General features: G+C 40.6%; 2 protein-coding genes across 9 annotated transcripts in view; both read right to left on the bottom strand.

Moving 5' to 3' along the window:
* CCNDBP1 (cyclin D1 binding protein 1) overlaps positions 1 to 11,285 on the bottom strand; it is a 79,514-nt gene extending 68,229 nt beyond the window's left edge. For 2 of the 6 annotated variants that reach the window (XR_004285794.1, XM_032343474.1), the window contains exons 1-11: positions 11,026 to 11,284; positions 10,804 to 10,863; positions 10,461 to 10,540; positions 6,676 to 6,757; positions 5,833 to 5,929; positions 5,592 to 5,665; positions 4,734 to 4,810; positions 4,146 to 4,426; positions 2,346 to 2,406; positions 1,103 to 1,149; positions 739 to 849 (exon numbers count right to left, since the gene is read on the bottom strand). Coding sequence is in view for 4 of the 6 variants with exons in the window: in XM_032343474.1 (XP_032199365.1) it covers positions 739 to 849; positions 1,103 to 1,149; positions 2,346 to 2,406; positions 4,146 to 4,426; positions 4,734 to 4,810; positions 5,592 to 5,665; positions 5,833 to 5,929; positions 6,676 to 6,757; positions 10,461 to 10,540; positions 10,804 to 10,863; positions 11,026 to 11,134 (1,079 nt within the window). In the remaining 2 variants the exon portion in view is untranslated. Of the gene's footprint in view, positions 1 to 362; positions 850 to 1,006; positions 1,150 to 2,345; positions 2,407 to 4,145; positions 4,427 to 4,733; positions 4,811 to 5,591; positions 5,666 to 5,832; positions 5,930 to 6,675; positions 6,758 to 10,460; positions 10,541 to 10,803; positions 10,864 to 11,025 lie in introns of those variants that run through there. The other 4 variants (XM_032343473.1, XM_032343475.1, XR_004285795.1 and 1 more) reach the window with 4 other exon arrangements.
* A 179-nt stretch (positions 11,286 to 11,464) lies between these two features.
* The window catches only part of TMEM62 (transmembrane protein 62), a 36,501-nt gene continuing 25,448 nt past the window's right edge, over positions 11,465 to 22,517 (bottom strand). For all 3 annotated transcript variants that reach the window (XM_032343470.1, XM_032343471.1, XM_032343472.1), the window contains 4 exons: positions 21,124 to 21,208; positions 17,439 to 17,543; positions 15,551 to 15,669; positions 11,465 to 12,316 (listed from right to left, as the gene is read on the bottom strand). In XM_032343470.1, the coding sequence (XP_032199361.1) occupies positions 11,990 to 12,316; positions 15,551 to 15,669; positions 17,439 to 17,543; positions 21,124 to 21,208 (636 nt within the window). In that variant the 3' untranslated portion in view covers positions 11,465 to 11,989. The remainder of the gene's footprint in view (positions 12,317 to 15,550; positions 15,670 to 17,438; positions 17,544 to 21,123; positions 21,209 to 22,517) is intronic.

The following is a 22,517-nucleotide window of genomic DNA, read 5'->3' as shown; positions in this document are numbered from 1 at the left end:
ATCTTAAAAAATATGGGGCGCCTGGGTGGCTCAGTGGGTTAAGCCGCAGCCTTTGGCTCAGGTCATGATCTCAGGGTCCTGGGATCGAGTCCCGCATAGGGTTCTCTGCTCCGCGGGGAGCCTGCTTCCTCCTCTCTCTCTCTCTGCCTGCCTCTCTGCCTACTTGTGATCTCTCTGTGTCAAATGAATAAATAAAAAAATTTTAAAAAAAAAATCTTAAAAAATAAAAATAAAGTCAGGCATTTTTGTTCTAAATACAGTTCTGATCAGAATCAGATCTTTAGACCTATAAATCCAAATGAAACCAATGTGCTAGTCTCAACCCACTGCATTTCTGGTAGAAAGAAACTTTGGAAGGTTACTTACTGAACTACTGGCAGGTCACCATTTTATTAAGATTATCAACATGTTTAACAATGAAACAACATACTTTATTGCAAATAGGGAATAAGGCAGCTTCTACACAAATCTCTGAAAGGTGATTCAGGAACAAAAACTCATGCAATTACCTTTTGAATCTAGCACAGAAAAATATATCATACTCATATAGTTATAATAACTGCCAGTCTGGCATAACCAACCAACAATCTTTGGTAACAATGTCTCTTGACAAGCATGGACAGGAACTCCCTTTTGATCAGGAGAGCATTCTAGCCTCATTTTAAAAGCAGACATCAGAGGCTACCTGTGATAGTAAGGAAAGGAGAGAGGAGAGTACAAAGGAGCCTAAAAACTCACAATTCAAGTTCACTCTGAGTGAGTTCCTTGATTCTGTTCATGCATTGATCAACAGCATTAATGAGTAAAGGGATCCAACTATCTTCTGGCTGTGGGGTCACATGACTTGCTCTGCAAATGGAATGGGGAAAAAGAGAAATTAAATTTATACTGGGAAGGGAAAAACCTACTCTCAACAAGGAGCACAAAAACTAGTAAGATAAGGCAAATTTCTTTGTAGAAACTCAGCTGCTCCACAACTGAAGTGGAAAGAAAACACCACACCCACCTTCTTCCACTTCTTGAAATGGGGCTTTGGGAATTGAGAATGACTGGATGGGTTCATTCTCAAAAAAGCTATTTGATGAGAAGTCCTCATACTCACTTAGTAATTTCAAGTGCCTTCTTTAAGACAGATACAAGTTTCGCAGACTAGAAAAGAAACAAAGAAGTTACTCACCCTGAGCGCCACATAAAAAGGGAAGGAGACCTAAGATATACTAAAGGACTCAAGTAATAAACTATAAAAAAAAAAAAAAGGGCAGAAAAAAATCCAAACAAACAAAAAACCTTGAAGGAAACTGCAAAAACAAAAATTCTGATTAGATTAGGGTGGCAGGATTATAGGATTCTTCTCTATTTACAAAATCTTATTAATATTGTTGCTATAACATTCCTATAAGTTTTAAAAATTTTTTAATACTTTTAAATTTAAAAAAACTAGAAAAAGTTAGAATTTATCCCAACTACAGTTCTAAATATATAGTAGAAACAGGTAGAGTTCCTTTTAAAAGAAAGAATATGTACATAATTTTAAGCACACCAGTAACAAGATAACATGAGAACATATGTATTCCACCAATCTATGGTACACATTTTAAAATTTTTATTTGGGGTAACTGACAAGGCATATTACTAAAGATGCTTATTTCTTAGGAAGTCAATTTTTTAAAAAAGTGAATGGGAAAAAAAGTTAATGCCCATTCTACTTTAAGATGTTCACATACTGTGAAGATATATTTGATGAATTTCCACCATCTAATTTATCAAATATTTCAGGACTGATAGTTCTGAATGTAAGATATAAGCCATTTGGCAGTCTTACTTCTCCTTCCAATAACTATAGAGATAATCTGAGTCTCTAAAAATGAGACAAGAGAATTCTTTCTAGCATAGGACCCAGGACTTGAAAAAATACAAAAAAACCATATTTTTATAAAGACCTTGACCCTCTGTAGTTAAATCACCCAGTGTGTTTATATTAGAACAGAGTATGTTTCTGGACACAGATTTTTGCCTACACCAGAAATCAGAAACTTAATGATTTTAGGTTAACAGGATCCTAAAGTAGTATGGTAATTCAGACTTTCTTTTCAAAATAGCATTTTCTAAGGTCTTTGGATTCTTCTAAGTGATTACCCAAATGGTTATAGAAGAGAGTACTACCAGAACTCAGGGCTTCAGTAAAGATTTATCAAGCAGAAATACATGTAAGAACTATGACACTATTGTTGTATTTGCATCTAACTGACAAATAAATATATTTCCTATAGTTTAAAGGAAATACTAGTAGATAGTAAAATCCTACCAGTTAGGTCAGTAGCTTTTCCCTCAAAGCTGGTACTTACATTGATTCGCACAGTCAAGTGGCACATGGGTGGATATATGCTCAGAGCCAAATCATCCACACTAAGGGCAGAAAGCAAAAATATAACCATTAACAATAAAAGGAACAAAGCTCAACTGGGTGGTTTCCACTACACAGTTAGGGATGTAACCAGTGAGAACCTAACTGTCCATAAATGCCTATCAATTCCTTAAATTGGGTAACCAGAATCAATTCAACTGGTATTTACTAAACACATACATAGCCCATTTCATTAGAAATGGGGGGGAAAAAAACTCCCTTGGCCTTTATGATAGGACATGATTAATTCAGTTTAAAATGGAAGGCTCTGAGGTCACCTGGGTGGCTCAGTGGATTAGGTGTCTGACTCTTGGTTTTGGTACAGGTCACATCTCCAAGTCCAAGTCTGGAGATTGAGCCCCACCCCTCTGGGCTCCATGCTCAGTGGGGAGTCTGCTTCCCTTCTCTTTCTCCCTATGCTTCTCCCCCATCCCTTGCTTATTGCTCTCTCTCTCGCTTAAATATTTTTTTAAAATGGGAGGATCTGAAACCATTAATTTAGTAACTGACGCAAGTGGAGTTCATCTATGGAATAGGACTCAAGTGGGCACTACTTTAACCAAGTGGTGAAATTTAGTACCACCGGGGTGCCTGGTGGCTCAGTCATTAAGTGTCTGCCGTTGGCTCAGGTCATGATCCCAGGATCCTGGGATCCAGCCCTGCATTAGGCTCCCTGCTCAGGGGGAAGCCTGCTTCTCCTTCTTCCACTCCCCCTGCTTGTATTCCCTCTCTCGCTGTCTCTCTCTGTCAAATAAATAAAAATTTTTTTTTTTAATTTATTTTATCAGAGAGAGAGGGCGAGAGAGCAAGCACAAGCAGACAGAGAGGCAGGCAGAGGCAGAGGGAGAAGCAGGCTCCCTGCCGAGCAAGGAGCCCGATGCGGGACTCGATCCCAGGACGCTGGGATCATGACCTGAGCCAAGGCAGCTGCTTAACCAACTGAGCCACCCAGGCGTCCCAAATAAATAAAATCTTAAAAAAAAAAAAAAAGAAAGAAATTTAGTACCACCAAACAAACATTCATGTCCCTCCCCCATATGATGTAATGAGAGGCACAAAATACTCAAATACATGATATCCTTGCCAAAAAAATATTCAACTTGAAAATAATCTATAATCATGACAAAGACAATAATGCGAATCCAGATTTTTGGATATTCTGCAAGACAACTTCCCTTTAAAAAGTCAATGTCAAAAAATACTAAAAAGGACAGGGACTGTTATAGTTGCAAGAGACTACAACCATACGAGACTACTCCAAGAGATGATAACCAAATGCAATGTGACACCATGACAGAACCCCGGATTAAAAAATAAAATTTTTTAAAAAGCAATAAAATACATTTTAGAGACAAATGGGATAATCTGAATATTAAATATTATTCTATTTAATGTTAAATCTCTTGGATGTAATAACAAGAATATCTGTTCTTAGGAGATACATGCTGAAGAATTTAGGGGTGAAATGTCACTGATGTCTGCAACCTATTCTCAAATGGTTCAGGAGAAAAATGGCACATCTAACCATAGAGAAATAAACCAATATTGAAAAAAACATGTGAGCAACAGGTGAATCTAGCTAAATGAAGGATATATGGGTGTTCACTGCAATACTTTTTTTTTAACTTTCCTATAGACTGAATATTTTCAAAATAAAAAACTGGAGGAAAAGCTTGGGGTGACAGTACAAACTAAGATCACACACTGCTACTCACATGTTTCAAGTGGGGATCCTGCTTACCTAGGGCTGATCTCATCAGAAATATCCACAATGTCATCCAGCTGGGCGACCTGATCTTTCTTCCCATTCTCTGCCACTGAGATCCGGATTTTCTTCAGGCAGGCTTTGGATGCTCTCACCAGTGCAAGACATGGGATTATGAGCTCTTGATCCTCCTCTGACCAGTATAAGTCCCGATTGTTTGGAAACCCCAACCTATCATCCTCTTCATCACTATGGCTGTCAGAGTTGTCCTCAGTGTCATTTAAGAGGCCACAGTATGGGTCACATTCTTCCACGGCCTAAGATATGCCAAAAAAAAAAAAAAGAGAGAGAGAGAGAGAGACTGTTATACTTTCAGCCTCATATCTGAGTTATCCCAAAACATCACCCAGCTACTTCACCAATGGCCACACTTGAATCACTTCATAAACCCTGTTCTCACTCTCCTAGCCCAGCAAAGACAGAGGAGAATGGTATAAATCACACACTTGCATGAGGTAGGAGATAGTCAAAATCCAGGAATGAGGATGGGACTTAATTGAGTCAATGCTCAGGCCATCTCTTTCCTTACAATTCTCATCCACTATCATGGAGCTGTTCCCTCACCTGTTCCATTTCCTCATGTGCATCCTTCACAAGATCCACACTCTTCGTCAGCATTGAAAGGGCTGCAGCTTTGTTATCTAGGAGTGAAAAATCAGAAGCACTAGAATAAAAGAAGAAGCCTACAATTCTGTCAAGTCTGCAAATGACAACCAATAGTGTTCCCATTTGAGAAGAGTGCCCAGGATAGTCAACAAGAGCAGTGATTTAATGTAAAATTTTTCTAATACCCATTCTCTAGGTACCCAGATAGGAGTTAAAAAGCTTTTCATCATTCACCACAAAAAAAAATAAAATGGTCACGCAAGGGACACCTGGTTGGCTCAACGGGTTAAGTATCTGCCTTTAACTCAGGTCATGATCCCAGGGTCCTGGGATCAAGTCCCACTTTGAGTTCCCTGCCCAGCTAGGAGTCTGTTCCTCCCTCTTCCTCTCCTCCCCGCCACCCATTTGTGCTCCCTCCCTCTCTTGCTCACACACTCTCAAATAAATACATAAAATCTTTTTTAAAAAAAATGGTCACATGATGTTTCTCATCAAGGTCCTCATGGATGAACACTACTTTCAACCTGGCTGGCACTACCTCATAAGTGCTTCAGTGTGTCCTGGGCAGGACCAGGAGAACAAACCACATTTGTTCAACAAGATAGGGCCACAGAAAGAGGGATAAAAAAAGTATGAGAACTAAACAGACTGAGAAAATATATGGATACTTATCTTTTGATGTTGGTGATAAACTATATATATTTTACTAAAATGTAAGTTAAAATACATCCATGCTACAAAACTAGAAACTAGATAGGAGAGTTTCTATCTGCTTTGGCCAACAGAGTCAATGGCCCATTTCCCACTCTGACTCACCTTTTGGTATCCGAGGCACCTGCTGGCATGCAGTCCAGACACTGTTGTAGGAAATAAGGTCACTGCTATCTGGGCTGGAGAAAGGAATCAGTAAGGATATATCAATAACCAAGGTTCCTCTCTCCTAAAAAGCCCTTCCTTCCATTCTCAGCTGTTAGTAACTTTGCTGTTGAATGAGTTTTTCCCCCTCCCTGAAGCAATAAACCCCATTAACTGATAACCCCAACTGTGGTATAACTACCTTTGACCTGGAGTAATGAAAAGCACATCCACAAGTTGAGCCATTCCATCTACGATGTCCAGAGTGGCGTTCCGTACCAGCTTTCTCAGGGTGATTCCTGAAGAAACCCAAAGACTAAGTAGGCTGGTCTTTCCAAAAGTTACCATCTACTTTCTTCAGAGTTTAAGCCCTTCAGAACTTGAAGTAATGTGCACCCATATCCTTTAATTGGAGTGCCAAAACAAAACTCAGGTCTTATGTATCTCCCCATGCCATTTTCTTGCTCCTCCCACCATTCCTGAGTACTGTCCTCCAAAAGAGATTTAGAACAAAATATTTCTAAGACAGCATGTATCCATTCATTAAGGTCCATGGTCTCTTGACAACTGTGGATGAAACAGCTGAAGTTTAAAGCATCTATGACTAAACTTAAGATCCATGAGACACATATTCATTTATAATTTTGGCATGATTATAATCAAAGCATTAATCTATAGGCAGAGTTAGAGGTCACTTAACCATAAGGGAGCTCAGAAACAAGATGTGATGTAATATGGGTGGAGATGCTATAGATCCAGCATCTGTAGTGGTTAGAATGGGTTAGAGAGGGAGGAGCCAGTGAGAATTAAAAGTCTTAGAGTCAGGCAAAGCAGGGAAGATGGTAACACAGCATCTGTACCTTAGCATGAAAGTTTATTTATGGAGGTCACTGATGTTATAAAATTATCCTTGAGGGCATTTTATGGAAGAAAGATACATTACATGCTCAAATTGAGGACAAGGTAAAAGTCACAGGACATAAGCTATCATATTACCAAAGAGCTACCCTATAAATTAAACATTTCTGTGCACACAGTGGCTTACCCCGATCCTTGGGAAGTGAATAGTATACTGCAGTGATTGCCTTGATGGCAGCATGGACTTGTTCGCAGAACCTCTTGGTTTCCTATGAGGTGATGGATCAATTTCAGAATGAAAAAAAATTGGATTACATTCATCAGTCCATCTACTGTAGAAGAGAGCAGACAACTGTACAGCATGATCTACAAATATTTTCTGTAGTTCTATTATGACTTAGGGTTTCTGCTGCTCTTGCACATAGCAGAGAGGAGTTAGCTGGACACAAGAGAATGAGGTGACAACTCAATAAAATATTAAAAAAAAAAAAAAGGCAGAAAAGGGGCGCTGGGATGGCTCAGTTGGTTAAGCATCTGCCTTCAGCTGAGGTCATGATCCCAGGACCCTGCATCAGGCTCCCTGAGGAAGTCTGCTTCTCCCTCTTTCTCTACCTCTGCCCCTGCTCATGTGCTCTCTGTCTTGCTCACTCTCTCTCTCTCCAATAAATAATTAAAATCTTAAAAAAAAAAAAAAGCAGGAAAAACTTATTCCTAATACTCTCCACATCATGAGGTACCCATGATCTGCTGTGAGGTATTCCTCTTATCTCAGACCAGGAGTTGGTAACTACAGCCTATGGGCCAATTAGATCCACTGTCAGTTTTTAAAAATAAATTGTTACCAGCATACAGCCAAACTCTTGTTTATATATTACCTCCAGCTGTGTTCCCACTACAAGGACAAAGTTCACCTTCAAAGCCTAAATTATTTACTATTTCACTTTTTATTTTTATTTATTTATTTATTTATTTAAGATTTTATTTATTTTTTTGACACAGACAGAGATCACAAGTAGGCAGAGAGGCAGGCAGAGAGAGAGAGGAGGAAGCAGGCTCCCAGCTGAGCAGAGAGCCCGATGCGGGGCTTGATCCTAGGACCCTGAGATCATGACCCAAGCCAAAGGCAGAAGGCTTAACCCACTGTGCCACCCAGGTATCCCTATTTCACTTTTTTTAAAAATTTGACAGAGAAATCACAAGTAGGCAGAGGCAGGCAGAGAGAGAGGGAGAAGCAGGCTCCCAGCTGAGCAGAGAGCCCGATGCGGGGCTTGATCCTAGGACCCTGAGATCATGACCCAAGCCAAAGGCAGAAGGCTTAACCCACTGTGCCACCCAGGTATCCCTATTTCACTTTTTTTAAAAATTTGACAGAGAAATCACAAGTAGGCAGAGGCAGGCAGAGAGAGAGGGAGAAGCAGGCTCCCTGCTGAGCAGAGAGCCCAATACGGGGCTCGATCCCAGGACCCTGGGATCATGACCCGAGCCAAAGGCAGAAGGCTTAACCCATTGAGCCACCCAGGCCCTCCTATTTCACTTTTTTTTTTTTTTATTTGACAGAGAAATCACAAGTAGGCAGAGAGGCAGGCAGAGAGAGAGGGAGAAGCAGGCTCCCTGCTGAGCAGAGAGCCGGATACAGGGCTTGATCCCAGGAAGGACCCTGGGATCATGATCCCAGCCAAAGGCAGAGGCTTAACCCACTGAGCCACCCAGGAGCCCCCCTATTTCACTCTTTAAAGAAAAGTTTGCCAACCCTTACATCATTAGCCAGGGGTCTGATCTCTCTCTAACAGAATCACAATATACCTGAAGATAATTTAGCATAGACTCAACATTGCTCAATGTTGACTATTTTCCTTCTAAGCAGTCACTGGCTTTCTCCTATCTTCCTTGTCCTCACTTTTCTGCTAAATTCTAAGCCAGTGCTATGTAAAATATGGTCCACAGACTGGTGCCAGTCTGTGAACAGTTACCAGTCTGGGATGGTGAATAAGCACAGTGACTGAAAGTGTTAAAAAAAATTTTATGGCAATGTGACATTGCTTCAACATCCACACACTTAAAAAAAAATAAATAAAGCCATTCTTCAGTAAACTAAGGTGCAAGATTCTAAGAAAACAGTTGTTATTCAAATACACATAATTCAAATATAACTGAAACTTTTCACCTATGAATGAAACCACTGCCCTGAGCATGTATGGAAAAATAGTTCTATGCTCCCTCCTCATGGTATGTTACTAGCTATGAATTTTAGCAACAAGTCCTGAGTGTATTTGAAAGAAAGCAGGCAAACAGAGAAGAAAAATAAGGTAATACTACTCCCCTTAAAATAAATATTGACTCCCTTGCACAAAGCTTTTAAACTGCTCTCAAACACTTCATTTCTTATTTTCTCATCATATATCTCTGGGGTCTACAGGGGGGAGAGTTTATCATTGTAGGTGAAGCAAAAGAATATTTTTTCATTTCAAAACATCTGGATATACAGATTGAAAAAGAGAATGAAACTATTGACTATGAAAATGAAATAAGGCAATAAATATGCCATTTTTAAATAATCTTACTCCTAATTTAAGTATGCCTAGTTCTAGAAAAATGGCATAAAGCATACCTGGTCATAGCCTACATATTGTAAAACTAAGTTTTACAATAACAGGTAATTTAAAAATGTACAAATCTGGGGGCGCCTGGGTGGCTCAGTGGGTTAAAGCCTCTGCCTTCAGGTCAGGCATGATCCCAGGGTCCTGGGATCAAGCCCCACAGCATCAGGCTCTCTGCTGAGCAGGGAGCCTGCTTCCTCCTCTCTCTGCCTGTCTCTCTGCCTACTTGTGATCTCTGTCTGTCAAATAAATAAATAAAATCTTTTTAAAAATTAAAAAAAAATAAAAATGTATAAGTTTGGGGTACCTGGGTGGCTCAGTTGGTTAAGCGTCTGTCTTTGGCTTGGGTTGTAATCTCAGGGTCCTGGGATTGAGTCCCGAGTTGGGTTCCCTGCTTAGCAGGGAGTTTGCTTCTCCTTTTCCCCCTCCCCATCACTCATGCTCTCTAATAAATAAAATCTTTTTAAAAATAAAAATAAAAATGCATAAATTCTTGTTCCAGCTATTCCACTTGTAGGAATTTTTTTTTTTTTTTTTACTGATAATACATACATACAAAGATTGTCCTAGGCAATTTACTATAGCACCGTTTATAAGTCACAAGTTGTAAAGAGCTTAAATATCCCCATAAAGTATTGGTTAAATAAATTATGGCTATATCCACTCTACTGAATACCAGGCAGCCTTATAAAGAACTGAGCAACTTTAAATGTCCTACTAAGAATCAATGTGCAATCCATGTTGTTAATATTTTTAGGAAGATCCAGAAAAGTGTTTATGGTATCCTATCATTTGTGTAAAAAAGAAGCATGCATACACACATAATTGCGTCTATGCATCGAATATATATGGAATAATTCAAAAGTAACTGAGGAGGGGAAATATAAACTTTTAGCACACTTTGACATCTTCTGAATTTTTTATGTATACATATGTTACTGATTAAACATAAAAAGTAATTCGATACAAAAAGGGTAATATGTAGTATGACAGAAAAAGTGTAGTTTAGACACCATAAACCCTAATTTCAATCCTAGCTCCACTGCTTATTTACCTTAATCTGAGCCTCTAAACCTGCTTACTCACGTATCAGATGGGAATCACATATGTGAAAACACCGACCAAATAGCGAGTGTTTAAAAAATATATGTCAGAAAGGGAATAACCAGGGATGAACTGAAAGTTGAACTGATACCTATTTAGAAGATCTGCCTACGCCGTGCCAGGAACTGCACCTGGCAATTTGGCCTTCGCTGCAATCCTATTTGACAGATGTGGAAAATAAATCCCCTGGCTTGAGTGTAAAAGTGGAAAGAAGGTGACTGGATTCCTAATGAACGAGGCAACACAAGGATTCCAGGAAAGTAAAGCTTACCTGTGGAGAGGGCAGCGGAACTCGAGAGAAGACTTCTGTCAGAGTCGTGGCTTCCCTTGCCACGTTCACAGCTGCCTCATCTGAGGGAAGGAGCCTATATATTAGTGCCAAAATGATCGGCCTGCAGATGCTGCATGGGCTTTAAAAATGTCAGCCTTACCAGCTGAGACGTCTCAAACACCTCCCCAAATCAATGTTTCATATCCCCAACTCCGAAGTGCAAAGGACTGATAAGGTGAAGTATCCTGAGAGGATGCGGTGGGAGGGGGAGAAGCGGGAGGGAAAGGGGTCGGTACACCGAAAGGCATGAGAAATACATGTCCCCAACAGGAGAGGCACTCACTGAGTTTCCTCCAAAACGTCTCAGGATTAAACTCCTTGGTGGTCTCTTGGGCTTCGCCGACTAGAGGGTTTGGCATGTGGGCCAGGCGGGGGCGAAAGGAAGAGCACAAGTAAGCCCAGCCACCCCGACCCCCACCTCCTCCGCCCGTGCCCCCGCCCCCGCCGGCCTCTTCCCAAATCAAGCCCGCCCCTGCCGCCGCCGGTCTCAACGGCGTCAGCTCACCCCGCAATCCAGGCAAGAGCAACCGCAGCTCCACGGCCAAGCGCCGGAGCTGCTCCAAAGGCGGAACTACAGTGGGGACCGCGGCTGTAGGTGCAGCTGCACTCGCCATCTCACTATATCGTCTGCAACCTCCGGACAAAAGCGACCAAGGAAGGCGCTAAGGCCGCACTTCCATAGGCGTTCCACATCCGGGAGTCACAGATATGGGTTCGTTTCCGGCAACAACCCTCCCGGCCCCGCCCCACAGCCGCCGCCACACCTCTTTTTATCTTGCCATGCCGGGCCACGCCTTTCTCCCCGCCCCGGAGGTCCGGCCACGCCTCCTCCCGCGCCCGGCGGTCTGGTCACGATTCGTCCCTCCCCTAGAGGCCCGGCCACTCCTCCTCCCGCTCTCAGAGGCCTGGTCACTCATACATACACACACGCACGCACCGCCCAGTCGCGGTTTTTAATCATTACTCTTTTATTTGATTAGCTGAAAGCACCCCCACCTAAAGAAGCCGAGAGCCCATAACCCCGAGGTAAAAGAAGACTTGGAGCTATTATCTCAAGGGTAGTCAGGGGAGGGCCCAAGTTCCTACCGCTTACCTACCCCACTAGTGGCTCCCTTGCCGGCTGCTGAGTTCCACACACTGTGCTAGGTACTTTACATGAGGTAACCATAAAAAATACAGTGGGCTTCTGATACTCCCATACACACACCCACACCCTGCCCTGTGGATCTCCTGATTAGAACTTTTTCACAAAAGTAAATCAATCCCCTGCCTTCCTGGCAAAGGAAGGAATCATGGCATTATTTAGATTTTTCTGCAGTCCATTCTGCAGGAATCAGTAGTGAGTAATCCCCCCAACTCCCAGATGTCCAGGTTGTAGCAGCTTCCTGAAGCTTGCCCCCAGCACTGGCCTTCCACCTGCTGCTGGGGCAGAAGCCTGGGCTACAGAGGCGGATGGTGACACAAGACCTTCAGGAGCTCAAGTGGCTTTTTAACTGTGCTATGAAGGTTCCAAGCTCAGTAGAGTTCAGAGTCCACACGCAACGAATGATAAAAGGTGTCAACAGTGTTAACCAGGTCCGCAAAGGGGAGAAGAAAAAAGCTAGAGCACCATATGTCATATGAAGAAAGTAGCAGGAATAGATCTGCCAGATGTACAGCAGTAACATAAGTAGGTGAACAGGTATAACTTTCAAGTATTTCCCTTGATGGAGATGAGACCGGAAGTTGTGACCAAAGCACCGCTGCAGCAAGCTCCAACACAGGTAAGCCATCAAGGGTATGTTAAAAAATGCCAGCTGGAAAAAGAAGCAGAACAGAACCATGAGCAAGACCTTAGAGGGTCGGGCCTCATTAACGAATTATTAGTGGCTCCTAAGGATATGTTGCTCTCTCTTGGGGGTTAACTCTCTGATTCTTTATGCTTCAATCACATTTGCTTATTAACACTCACAAGAAATGACTTATGGTTGTAAATTTGCCTTATCTTTTTTCATCTTAAGGGGTCCCTGGGTGGCTCAGTGGATTAAAGCCTCTGCCTTTGGCTCAGGTCATGATCTTTAGGGTCCTCGGATCGAGCCCCGCATAGGGCTCTCCGCTCAGCGGGGAGCCTGCTTCCCTTCCTCTCTCTCTCTACCTGCCTCTCTGCCTACTTGTGATCTCTGTCAAATAAATAAAATCTTTTTTAAAAAAAAAGCAGGTATCATTTATGTTGAAGCCCTCAGTAATGTTTAAGGTGGAAATGAATATATGTATAAATATGTACATAAACACACTTTTCTTTTTGGCAGAGTGAGGGGGGACTTAGGTATCAGTATTTTTTTCTTATCTCTGTGTTTCTTATTAATTTTTTCTATTTTAAGTAAACTTTACAACACACATGGGCTTGAACTCAGAACCCTAAGATCAAGAGTCGCATGTTCCACCACCTAAGCCAGCCAGGTGCCCCTATTATCTCTGTATTTTTAATTAAAGTAGCATATGAGGGGCGCCTGGGTGGCTCAGTGGGTTAAGCCGCTGCCTTCGGCTCAGGTCATGATCTCAGGGTCCTGGGATCGAGTCCCGCATCGGGTTCTCTGCTCCGCGGGGAGCCTGCTTCCTCCTCTCTCTCTCTCTGCCTGCCTCTCTGCCTACTTGTGATCTCTCTGTGTCAAATGAATAAATAAAATCTTTAAAAAAAAAAAATAATAAATAAAGTAGCATATGAGTACTAGAATACGAATCAGAAGATTTAAGTTATAATCTAAGTTTAGCTGCTGTATGATTCACTCGTTCATTCATTCACCAAATAATTGCCTATTACACCAAATAAATGCCCATTACACGGCAGGCATGATGCCAGGCTCTAGGCTAAGGACACGCAGCAAAGATGCATCGTAGAGCTTACATTCTAACAGAGAAAAGAAAGACCAAAAAAATAAACACAAAAGATCACTATAGTTGTGACACGTTCAATGAAAGAAATAACTCAGTCACAAGAGGGTAACTGAGAGATGGGTTCTCTGAGGCCTGAAGAGCAGGAATGACTCCATAGAAGGAAGCACATTCCAGGCAGAGGAAACAAATAACCCCTGAGGTGGGAGAGGCCTTGGCCTACTAAAGACCCATGAGCCTGGAACATGATGATCCAAGTGGAAACTGAGGCAGTCAGAAGGACTCAGATGATGTCGCTGCTCTGCTTAAAGGTTTTAAGCTGAGGAGTGAGCTGATTAAGGTTTTGAAAGGAGTGACTGCTCTGTGGCATACTGAGAGTAGGGAGGCAAGGGTAGCAGTGGGAAGACCAATCTGGGTTCCTGCAGTGGACCAGGCAAGAAATAATTATGGGTTAGACTAGCGTGGTGGATTCAAGATATGCATCGGAGGGAAACCGAACAGGGTACTACTTGCTAATGGATTAAATACAGGGTATTAGAGGGAAAGGGAAAAATTAAAGATATATCCTAGAAAAACTTACTCTTTACAATTTGTAAAGAACTGGGGGAGGAAGAGGTTTGAGGTAGAAATGAAAGGTCCTTATTAGACACGTGATATTGAGATGCCTGTTAGAGATCTAAGGGGAGATGTGAAATGGCAGGTGGATATATAGACACTTGAAATGCAGAGAACAAGTCAAGGGCAGAGATAACACATTTGGGAGCCATGGGCCTAGATGATACATAAAATCCACTAGTGGTGTACTATTTATTAAAATATGAATATAGGGGTGCCTGGGTGGCTCAGTCGTTAGGCGTCTTCAGCTCGGGTCATGATCCCAGGGTCCTGGGATGGAGCCCCACATTGAGCTCCCTGCTTAGCGGGAAGCCTGCTTCTCCCTCTCCCACTACCCCCTGCTTGTATTCCTTCTTTCTTTGTCTCTGTCCAATAAATAAATAAAATATTTTAAAAATATATGAATATAAACCCTACCTTTTAGTAAGGCTCAGGTTTTATTTGGTATAAGAGTGCTCCTGTGAGACAGCTTCCACCTACATAACAGACAACTGAACGAGACTCACGACCTACTCACATATAAAACGCTGCTATACAGAGAATGTTCTGGTCTGTGGTCAATGTTTACTAGGCAGAAGTCTTCCCTGATTGCCTCTAATCCTGCCAATCCTGCCAACCTTTACTGCCCTGTTATGAGGCTGTGAGCTCATTCTGAAAAATGTTTTTGGATCTCTTCCCAAACATTGAAATCATTACCTGAGATTTTAGTACTTTTAGCTCCTATAGGTGAATAAAATACATAGTAGGTAAATACTTTCCAAACTATAGAGATTTGCTATTGGTTAGTTGTGTGTGTGTGTGTGTGTGTGTGTGTGTGTGTGTGTGTGCATGGGTATGTGTTTTAAGATTTCATTTATTTGAGAGACAGCACAAGCAGGGGGAGAGGGAAGGGGAAAAATGGACTCCCTGCTGAGCAGTGAGTCTGATATGAGTCTTGATCTAGGACCCTGAGATCATGACCTGAGCTGAAGGTAGATGCTTAACCGACTGAGCCACCTAGGCACCCCTGTGTATTTCTTTTAAAGGAATCTTAATATACATGTAAACCTAACCTATTAGTATTTTCTCAAACAAACAGCAGCTGAGACATCACTAAAAAGCCCAGGTCTGGTTCTTGCCCAGTGCAGCTTCCCCTGGACAATAGACCTATTTTTCTTGTGTGTCTATTTTTCCTTTCTTCCCTCTGAAACATTTTCCTTCTTTGTTATCATAATCAATTTTGGTTTACTTACTTATTCTACTGTAAGTCCCTTATCTCAATTTTCATTGAGGGAAAGGCACAGTAAAACAAACTACAAAACCAAAAATCTCTTTCACTTTTTAGAAACCCTTCCTGCCGAATGTATTTAGATATTACAGAGAGTGGTGGAAGAAAGAGCTTAGGAAGCATTTGAAAAACAATTGAAAACAAACAAAACAGCAAATATTAAATTAGGAAATATGATCTGTGGTGTTTAGTTTGAGGCTCTGGATTTAATTCATAACTGTTATATAATTAGTCCAAAAGGCCAAGGCATTCTTACATTCCATTTCTGACCTCTTACCTGCAGAATGCCAACTACAAATGTTAGGCTGCCTTGTAGGAAATGTCCATCAACAAACATCCCAAAGGAAAAGCAGCAACCCAATTTGCCTTTGGTAATCTCACCAACAAACCATGGTCCTGAAAGAGGCAATGGGGACAAAAGGAGAAGATTAAATGACTATGATTCTGATTTTATACATCACAAGGTACATTTATAGGAATAACACAGTGTGAGAGTAGTTATTGGTAAGCATTTTATTGGCATAATTTTTCTTCTTTACTGATCTGTATGTTGCACCATACATCTTAGCTAACCAACCATTTGCTCGTTTGCTACACTTTTGTCTGATTATGAAATCATCTGAGTATATGCTATACCTGAATAGATTCCAGAAACAGGTCAGAGTATGTTCAGAAACTTTAGAAGATTCTGTTGCAATAATAATCTTAATATAATGCATTAACATTTCCTTTAAGAAGCAAAGAGGTAATCTGTGGAAGTTAATTTTCCAGATAACTGATATTTACTCCTTTAAGCAATAAAACTTCAACCACTTTCATCTTTCTAAAATGCATTTCTTCTCTTTCTTATTAATATTCATGAATGTATTCTGACCTTTTCTTGCTGACCCAAGTCATTACTTTGTATATCAACTATACACTCAAGGTTAACATGTAAAAAATTTAATTTCTTTTTCATTTAGAATGCCAGAATAACTTTTTGCTCCTCCCTATTACTTAATGTCCTTCTTAGCTTGCAGGTTTCTGGAACTACTATACTGTCCAGAGTGATAAATGGACCATCAAGACTTCCTTTCTCAAAATGCAAATACCATCATCTGTTGGTAAGAACAGGGTTCAGCTTTAAAAAGTCATAGGTAATTTCCTCAGATGTTATTATATAACCTCCACTGGATACAGGGTCTAAAAAAGTGTTTTCCCTGAAAGTTTCAACTTTTAAACATGGAGCAACTTCTATTCTTTTAAAGTTTTCTTTTACAGCCAGGAGCCAAATCATGTGCTTCACCCTCTAGTGTAAGGCAAGTGTCTAAAATAGCTTCAACCTATCTTCTAACAAGGAAACTGACCTCCAAAGGGCCATCCGCCAAAGCCTGGTACACAGAACTGTTGAGTGTTGTATTTTTTTATCTAACTACTCTCTGTTCTCTGGTGGGAGTTACTAATAGGCAAAGAAAAGTCTTGAGGTAGAATAAAAGTATAAGACAAAGACTAAGCAATGAGTAGGCTAATCTACTCCTAACTGACTTTATGTCACTAAGGAACGTTAGTAAAAAGCTGTAAATACAGAACCACAGTGCTTCCTGCTTCTGTAAGTGGCTGAGGGACTAAGTATTGGGTATAAGAATATAACAGAAGAACTTGGATATGCCTGAACTCACCACTCATCTCAGGTTCTCCTTTTTGTGCTGAGTTTTTAAGGGGTATCCATTAAGTAAATATTCACTGAAGTACATACTAGGCATTGTGCTTAGTGCTGGGCATAGACGTGAACAAGACAGACAAGACTTCAGTGGATATTCTAATGAGGGAAGAGATGATAAACACAGAAGATAATCACAGGTTCTGATAAAGTAAGGAAGGAAATAAAAAGTGTGATGAAATAAAGGATAAAAAAACTTCAAGGTACTCAAAGAAGGCTGTTCTGTACACACAAACTAATTATTTAATGGTCTTCTCAGCTTAAGTTAACTCCGTGTCAACTAAATGTCCTTCAAACATGTTAGGAAAGAACTTTATTTCCTAAGATCATGTTCCAGGAAATGATTTATGAAGAATCCATGTGTTGTTCATTATGATCTCAAGAGTCTAAATGACTCTTTTGTCAAAATAGTCCATATATCTTTTGGCAGAATTCTTCACAATCTCATGTTTCCTAATTGACTTACCTAGTGCTGTATACAGGGTCAGCAACAACACAGAATAGTAGAAGATGTTTAGTTTGCTCAGGACATGGAGAGAAAAGGAAGTCAAATTTATAAATCCTGGAGACCCTAAACAGAATAAATTTGAAAAAGCAAACAGTGAGCACATGCAAAGTTTTCTTTCTTTCTTTCTTTCCTTCCTTCCATCTTTCTTTTTTTCTAATTAGTTTCAGAGGTAGCATTTAGTGATTGGTCAGTTGCATACGACACCCAGTGCTCAGTACATTGAGTGTAAGGCCCATCACCCAATTACCCCATCCTCCCAACCAACTCCCCTCCAGCAACCCTCAGTTTGTTTCCTACAGTTAAGAGTCTCTTATGGTTTGTCTCCCTCTCTGATTTCATCTTATTTTATTTTTCCTGCCCTTCCCCTATGTTCATCTGTTTTATTTCTTAAATTCCACATGAGTGAAATTATATGATACTTGTCTTTCTCTAAGTTCAATTTCTTTATAAGATTTTCTAAAAGACTTCCATGGGCTATCTTTTGTTATATGGTAACTATACAGATGACACCACTTTAAATTCAGAAGTTGGGAGGAATCCTGAGAAGCCAGTCCAATTAGAACTGAAGAGAGTAGAAAGTTCAAGGCAATGTGTGGTTGGGAGACACGCACATGCACACATGCACACACACACTTATAGCTGCATAAACATGTAGGTTTGAAATAGAGTGCTGTGCTCAAAGTCTCTGTTTTCTATGGGATTTAGTATCCAAATGTACAAACTTCCAAGTGGTATATAAAAATATACCAAAGAAGTATCAAAATTTCTCCAGTCTAATCTTAAGTATGAATAACCATCCAATATTTCTTTCCCATATGTGACATAGCTCCTAACTCATAGCTATTCTCTTACTCTAACTGAAGGGGATCCCTAAAGCTCTTCGAATTAACATCTCTTAAAATATAGTGCCAAAAAAGCCAAGCATATAGGCTTCACACACAGAGTAGCTCCATTCTGTGGCCACAGACTAAAGTATCACAGATCCTCAACCTCAGCCAGCCGTTTTTCCACTCGTGTGTGGCTTGTCATAAACCAGAAGACATGACTGGAAACTTGATACACACTGAGCACCCCTAGAGGTGAAAACTACTGAAAGAACCAGTCCCAGTGAAAGACAGCCTGATGTAAGTTAAATAGTATGTCTTTCCTAATGGCCAACATATCCATTTTGTACTTAAAACACTGTTCAGTCTGACAGTTGATTTTGTACAAAACCTGGTAACAAATGATCTTTCCCACTTTGTGACATTCTTGCTACTCATTCCTCTCTTAAGAGTCTTTCTTGTTCTAGTCTGGTTCTTCTCAAAGTAGTCATCTACATGTCCACTTTTAATAATTATTTATTTTTAAATATTTTATTTATTTGAGAGCGAACACATGAGCACGAGCGAGGAGCAGGGCAGAGGGAGAAGCAGGCTCCCCACTGAGCAGGGAAGCCTGACAGGGGGCTCAATCCCAGGCCCCTGGAATCAGGACCTAGACTGAAGGTAGACACTTAAACAAATGAACCACCCAGGCACCCCAATAATTATTATTTATTGTAAATAAATAATCCTTTAGCCTTGGAGACAGCTATTCTCCAAAAAATTTTAATTTTTTTTTTTTTAAGATTTTATTTATTTATTTGACAGACAGAGATCACAAGTAGGTAGAGAGGCAGGCAGGGGGCGGCGGGGAAGCAGGCTCCCTGCTGAGCAGAGAGCCCAATGTGGGGCTGGATCCCAGGACCCTGGGATCATGACCTGAGCCGAAGGCAGAGGCTTTAACCCCCTGAGCCACCCAGGCCCCCCATGCTCCAAATTTTAAGCATAAACTTTAAACGTGATTTTCTTTTTTGGCTCCACATTAAAATAATCTGGGGGAACTCTGAAAAAATAATCATGCCCAGGTCTCACTCAACAGAGATTCAGCTTTAATTGACCTGAGGGAGAAGAGAAGCTTAGGTTGCAACCCAGGTGATTCTAAGCAGCCAGGACTGAGAAATACTGCTTTAGTCAGAGCTGAACATCTCCGCCATGACTGGCCATTGTAATCATCTGGGGAACTTTATAAACTACTGATCTTAGATCCTACTCCTAGCAATTCTGATGTGATTGGTCTAGGATGCTGGGTAGACACCAAGATTTTAAAAGATTCCCAGAGGATTCTAAGGTGCAAAGTTAAGAAGTGTTGTTTACAGAAAAGAACTGACCTGGGGTCAGAACACTGAGGTTTTGAGTCTCTCCTTTGTCTCTTCCTAGTGATGAGACTTTGAACAACCTTCACAACCTTTCCAGTCCTTAGTGTCCTAATCTTTAAAACGGGGACAATAATACCTATTTCATAGGATTGCTGTATGGATTAAGTGAGATAATGTAGGTAAAAATATGTTATAAATTTCAAATAACTACACAAAGATATCGTTATCCCCACAGAATGAGGCTGGGGCCCTCCCTTGAACATTTATTTATTTACATTATATGCAGGAACATATATGTGTACAATAATGGTTCTTGAACTTCTTCACAGAATTTGTGAAAATATATATAGGCAGGAAAACATTCAGTGGGATGTGTACACTCCCTCTGTAGTTAGCCATTTTACTGTTGAGTCATTGCTATGGTATTCCCCTCCCCTACAATCAGTCCCTGATCCCAGGAATTTCATCCAAGCCAGGAAGGGGTAAGGAAAATTTAGTTCAACAAGTATTTATTGTCTGTTATGCACACAGTGCTGGGTGCTGTGAGAAACAGAAAAGAAGTAGAAAACAGGAGTTCCTATAATGAGAAACTTACAGTCAGGTTGAGGAGAAAATGTATATATACATTTGGGGTGGTTACAGAAAGTAAGGTGACTGACTGGCCAAGTAGCATTAATTGTCAGGAAGGACTCGAGGGATTCAGAAAAGCAAGAGCTCATTATGACCTGGAAGGGGTGGAGAAAATGGGATGGAAAACGAGGGTTTGAGGTGAGCCTTAAAGGAGGGTTAGATTTGGATAAGTTTAGAAAAATAACTTAAGATAACAGCCTAGGCAAAAGCACAGAAGCATAAATGAGTATGGTGTTTGCAGGGAACAGCGAAAAACTATCTAGGCTGAAATATAGGTAACTGGTTAAAAATGCGGCTAATTAGATAAGACCCAGCTGTGGAGGATCTTTAATATCTGGCAGAGACGTTTAGTCATTTTGAGCTATATTGTGATTTTCCCTCCCATTTCTGTTTGAGCTTCATATTACTGCAATGTAGCAGAAAAAAAACCCTGATTTTTTAAATTTTTTAAAGATTTTATTTATTTGAGAGAGAGAGTGAGAATGAGAGAGAGAGAGAGAGAGAAAGCATGAGAGGAGAGAGGTCAGAAGAAGAAGCAGGCTCCCTGCCAAGCAAGGAGCCTGTGGAACTTGATGTGGGACTTGATCCCGAGACTCCGAGATCATTTCCTGAGCCGAAAGCAGATGCTTAACCAACTGAGCCACCCACGCGCCCCAAAAAGTGAATTTTTTTAAAAAAGATCGAGTACTATGGAAAAAGTACAGTAAGTCTGAAGAATGCACCTCACAGAGCTAGGACAAAGATAATTTATAATAATATTTATCACTTGGTAATAGGATATTTTGTGACACTTTAGAATGAAGACATCTGAGAATACAAGGAACCATGACTAACCTTTATGCTCTGGATATCCTCGGTGCCTAAAAGTAATGAGAACAGTGAGCTGGATCAGCACAATTATCACAAAAAGGACCCGGGCCTGCAGAGAAATTGGTGTTAGTGTGAAGCAGATACATGGGTACAATGACAGTTAAGGTTTTTAGAATGGCTTCATCAACAAAAATGGAAATAACACCATTGCCAGAAATGACTATGCAAGAAAAAGAAATCATCAAAGAGAATCAAACAACTGAGCCACCAAAAAAGAAAATTATAAATAGCCTCAGCATTACTCTTTCAGAATCTGGATACTGAGACTAATACTGAAACAAAGTAATTCTTAGTTATATAAAGTGATCAAACTGAAACAGTCCACCTTCACTGTCCTGGAAGTAGAACTGGTTTTATTTCAAGTTGTAGAAGAGTAAAGAAAAACCATACAAAGTACACTGCAGGCAAAATGAACTAAGTCGGTATTTTCTTTTGCTTTCTCTGTCAGGGCACAATTCACTTGGAGATTAGCTCACAATGAAGAGACATAACCTAGCTTCTGGTTTCTCAAAGTATGGGATCATTGGGATCTCCTTGTGCCTGTTGGGAAGGCAGAATCTCAGGCGCCATCTCAGCCCTACTAAATCAGAATCCGTTTCTTATTAATGTTCCCTGGTGATTCATAATACCTCAAAGTTTCCAAAGCCTGATCTAGTTGACTATTAAAAAACCCCCAAAAGAAAAACAAAGACACTAAAGGAACTTGTAAAACTGAGATACAAATGCCCATTAGTTATATTTCCAAAAAGCTTAATCATACAAGTAATACAATTAAAATAATAAATTTACATTGTAAGTCTGTGAAGATATATGTAAAGCTATGTCTAGAAAGTGAAATTAAGGGAGGCTTAAATTTTCTTTTCAGGACGTCTGGGTGGCTCAGATGGTTAAGCGTCTGCCTTTGGCTCAGGTCATTATTCCCAGGGTCCTGGGATGGAGTCCCCCATCGGGCTCTGTGCTCAGTGGATAGTCTGCTTCTCTCTCTCTCTCTCTGCCTCTCCCCTTGCTTATGCTCTCTCTCCCAAATGAATAAATAAAATCTTAAAAAAATAAAAAAGTAAAATAAATTTCCTCTCAATATCATAGTGTGTCTCTTTGGTGTGTTTTATGTCAATACCCAATTAACAAGAGATAAATGGTTAAAAATATTAAGGTGGGGTGCCTGGTTTAAAGGCAGTGGGTTAAAGCCTCTGCCTTAGGCTCAGGTCATGATCCCAGGGTTCTGGGATTGAGCCCCGCATTGGGCTCTCTGCTCAGCAGGGAGCCTGCTTCCTACTCTCTCTCTCTCTGCCTGCTTCTCTGCCTACTTGTGATCTCTATCAAATAAATAAATAAATAATCTTTAAAAAAATAAAAAA

The sequence above is a fragment of the Mustela erminea genome, chromosome 5 (genome assembly GCF_009829155.1).
Source record: "Mustela erminea isolate mMusErm1 chromosome 5, mMusErm1.Pri, whole genome shotgun sequence".
Lineage (NCBI taxonomy): Eukaryota > Metazoa > Chordata > Mammalia > Carnivora > Mustelidae > Mustela > Mustela erminea.
Note: the sequence above shows the minus strand (reverse complement) of the source record. Positions and strands in the feature narration are given on the sequence as shown.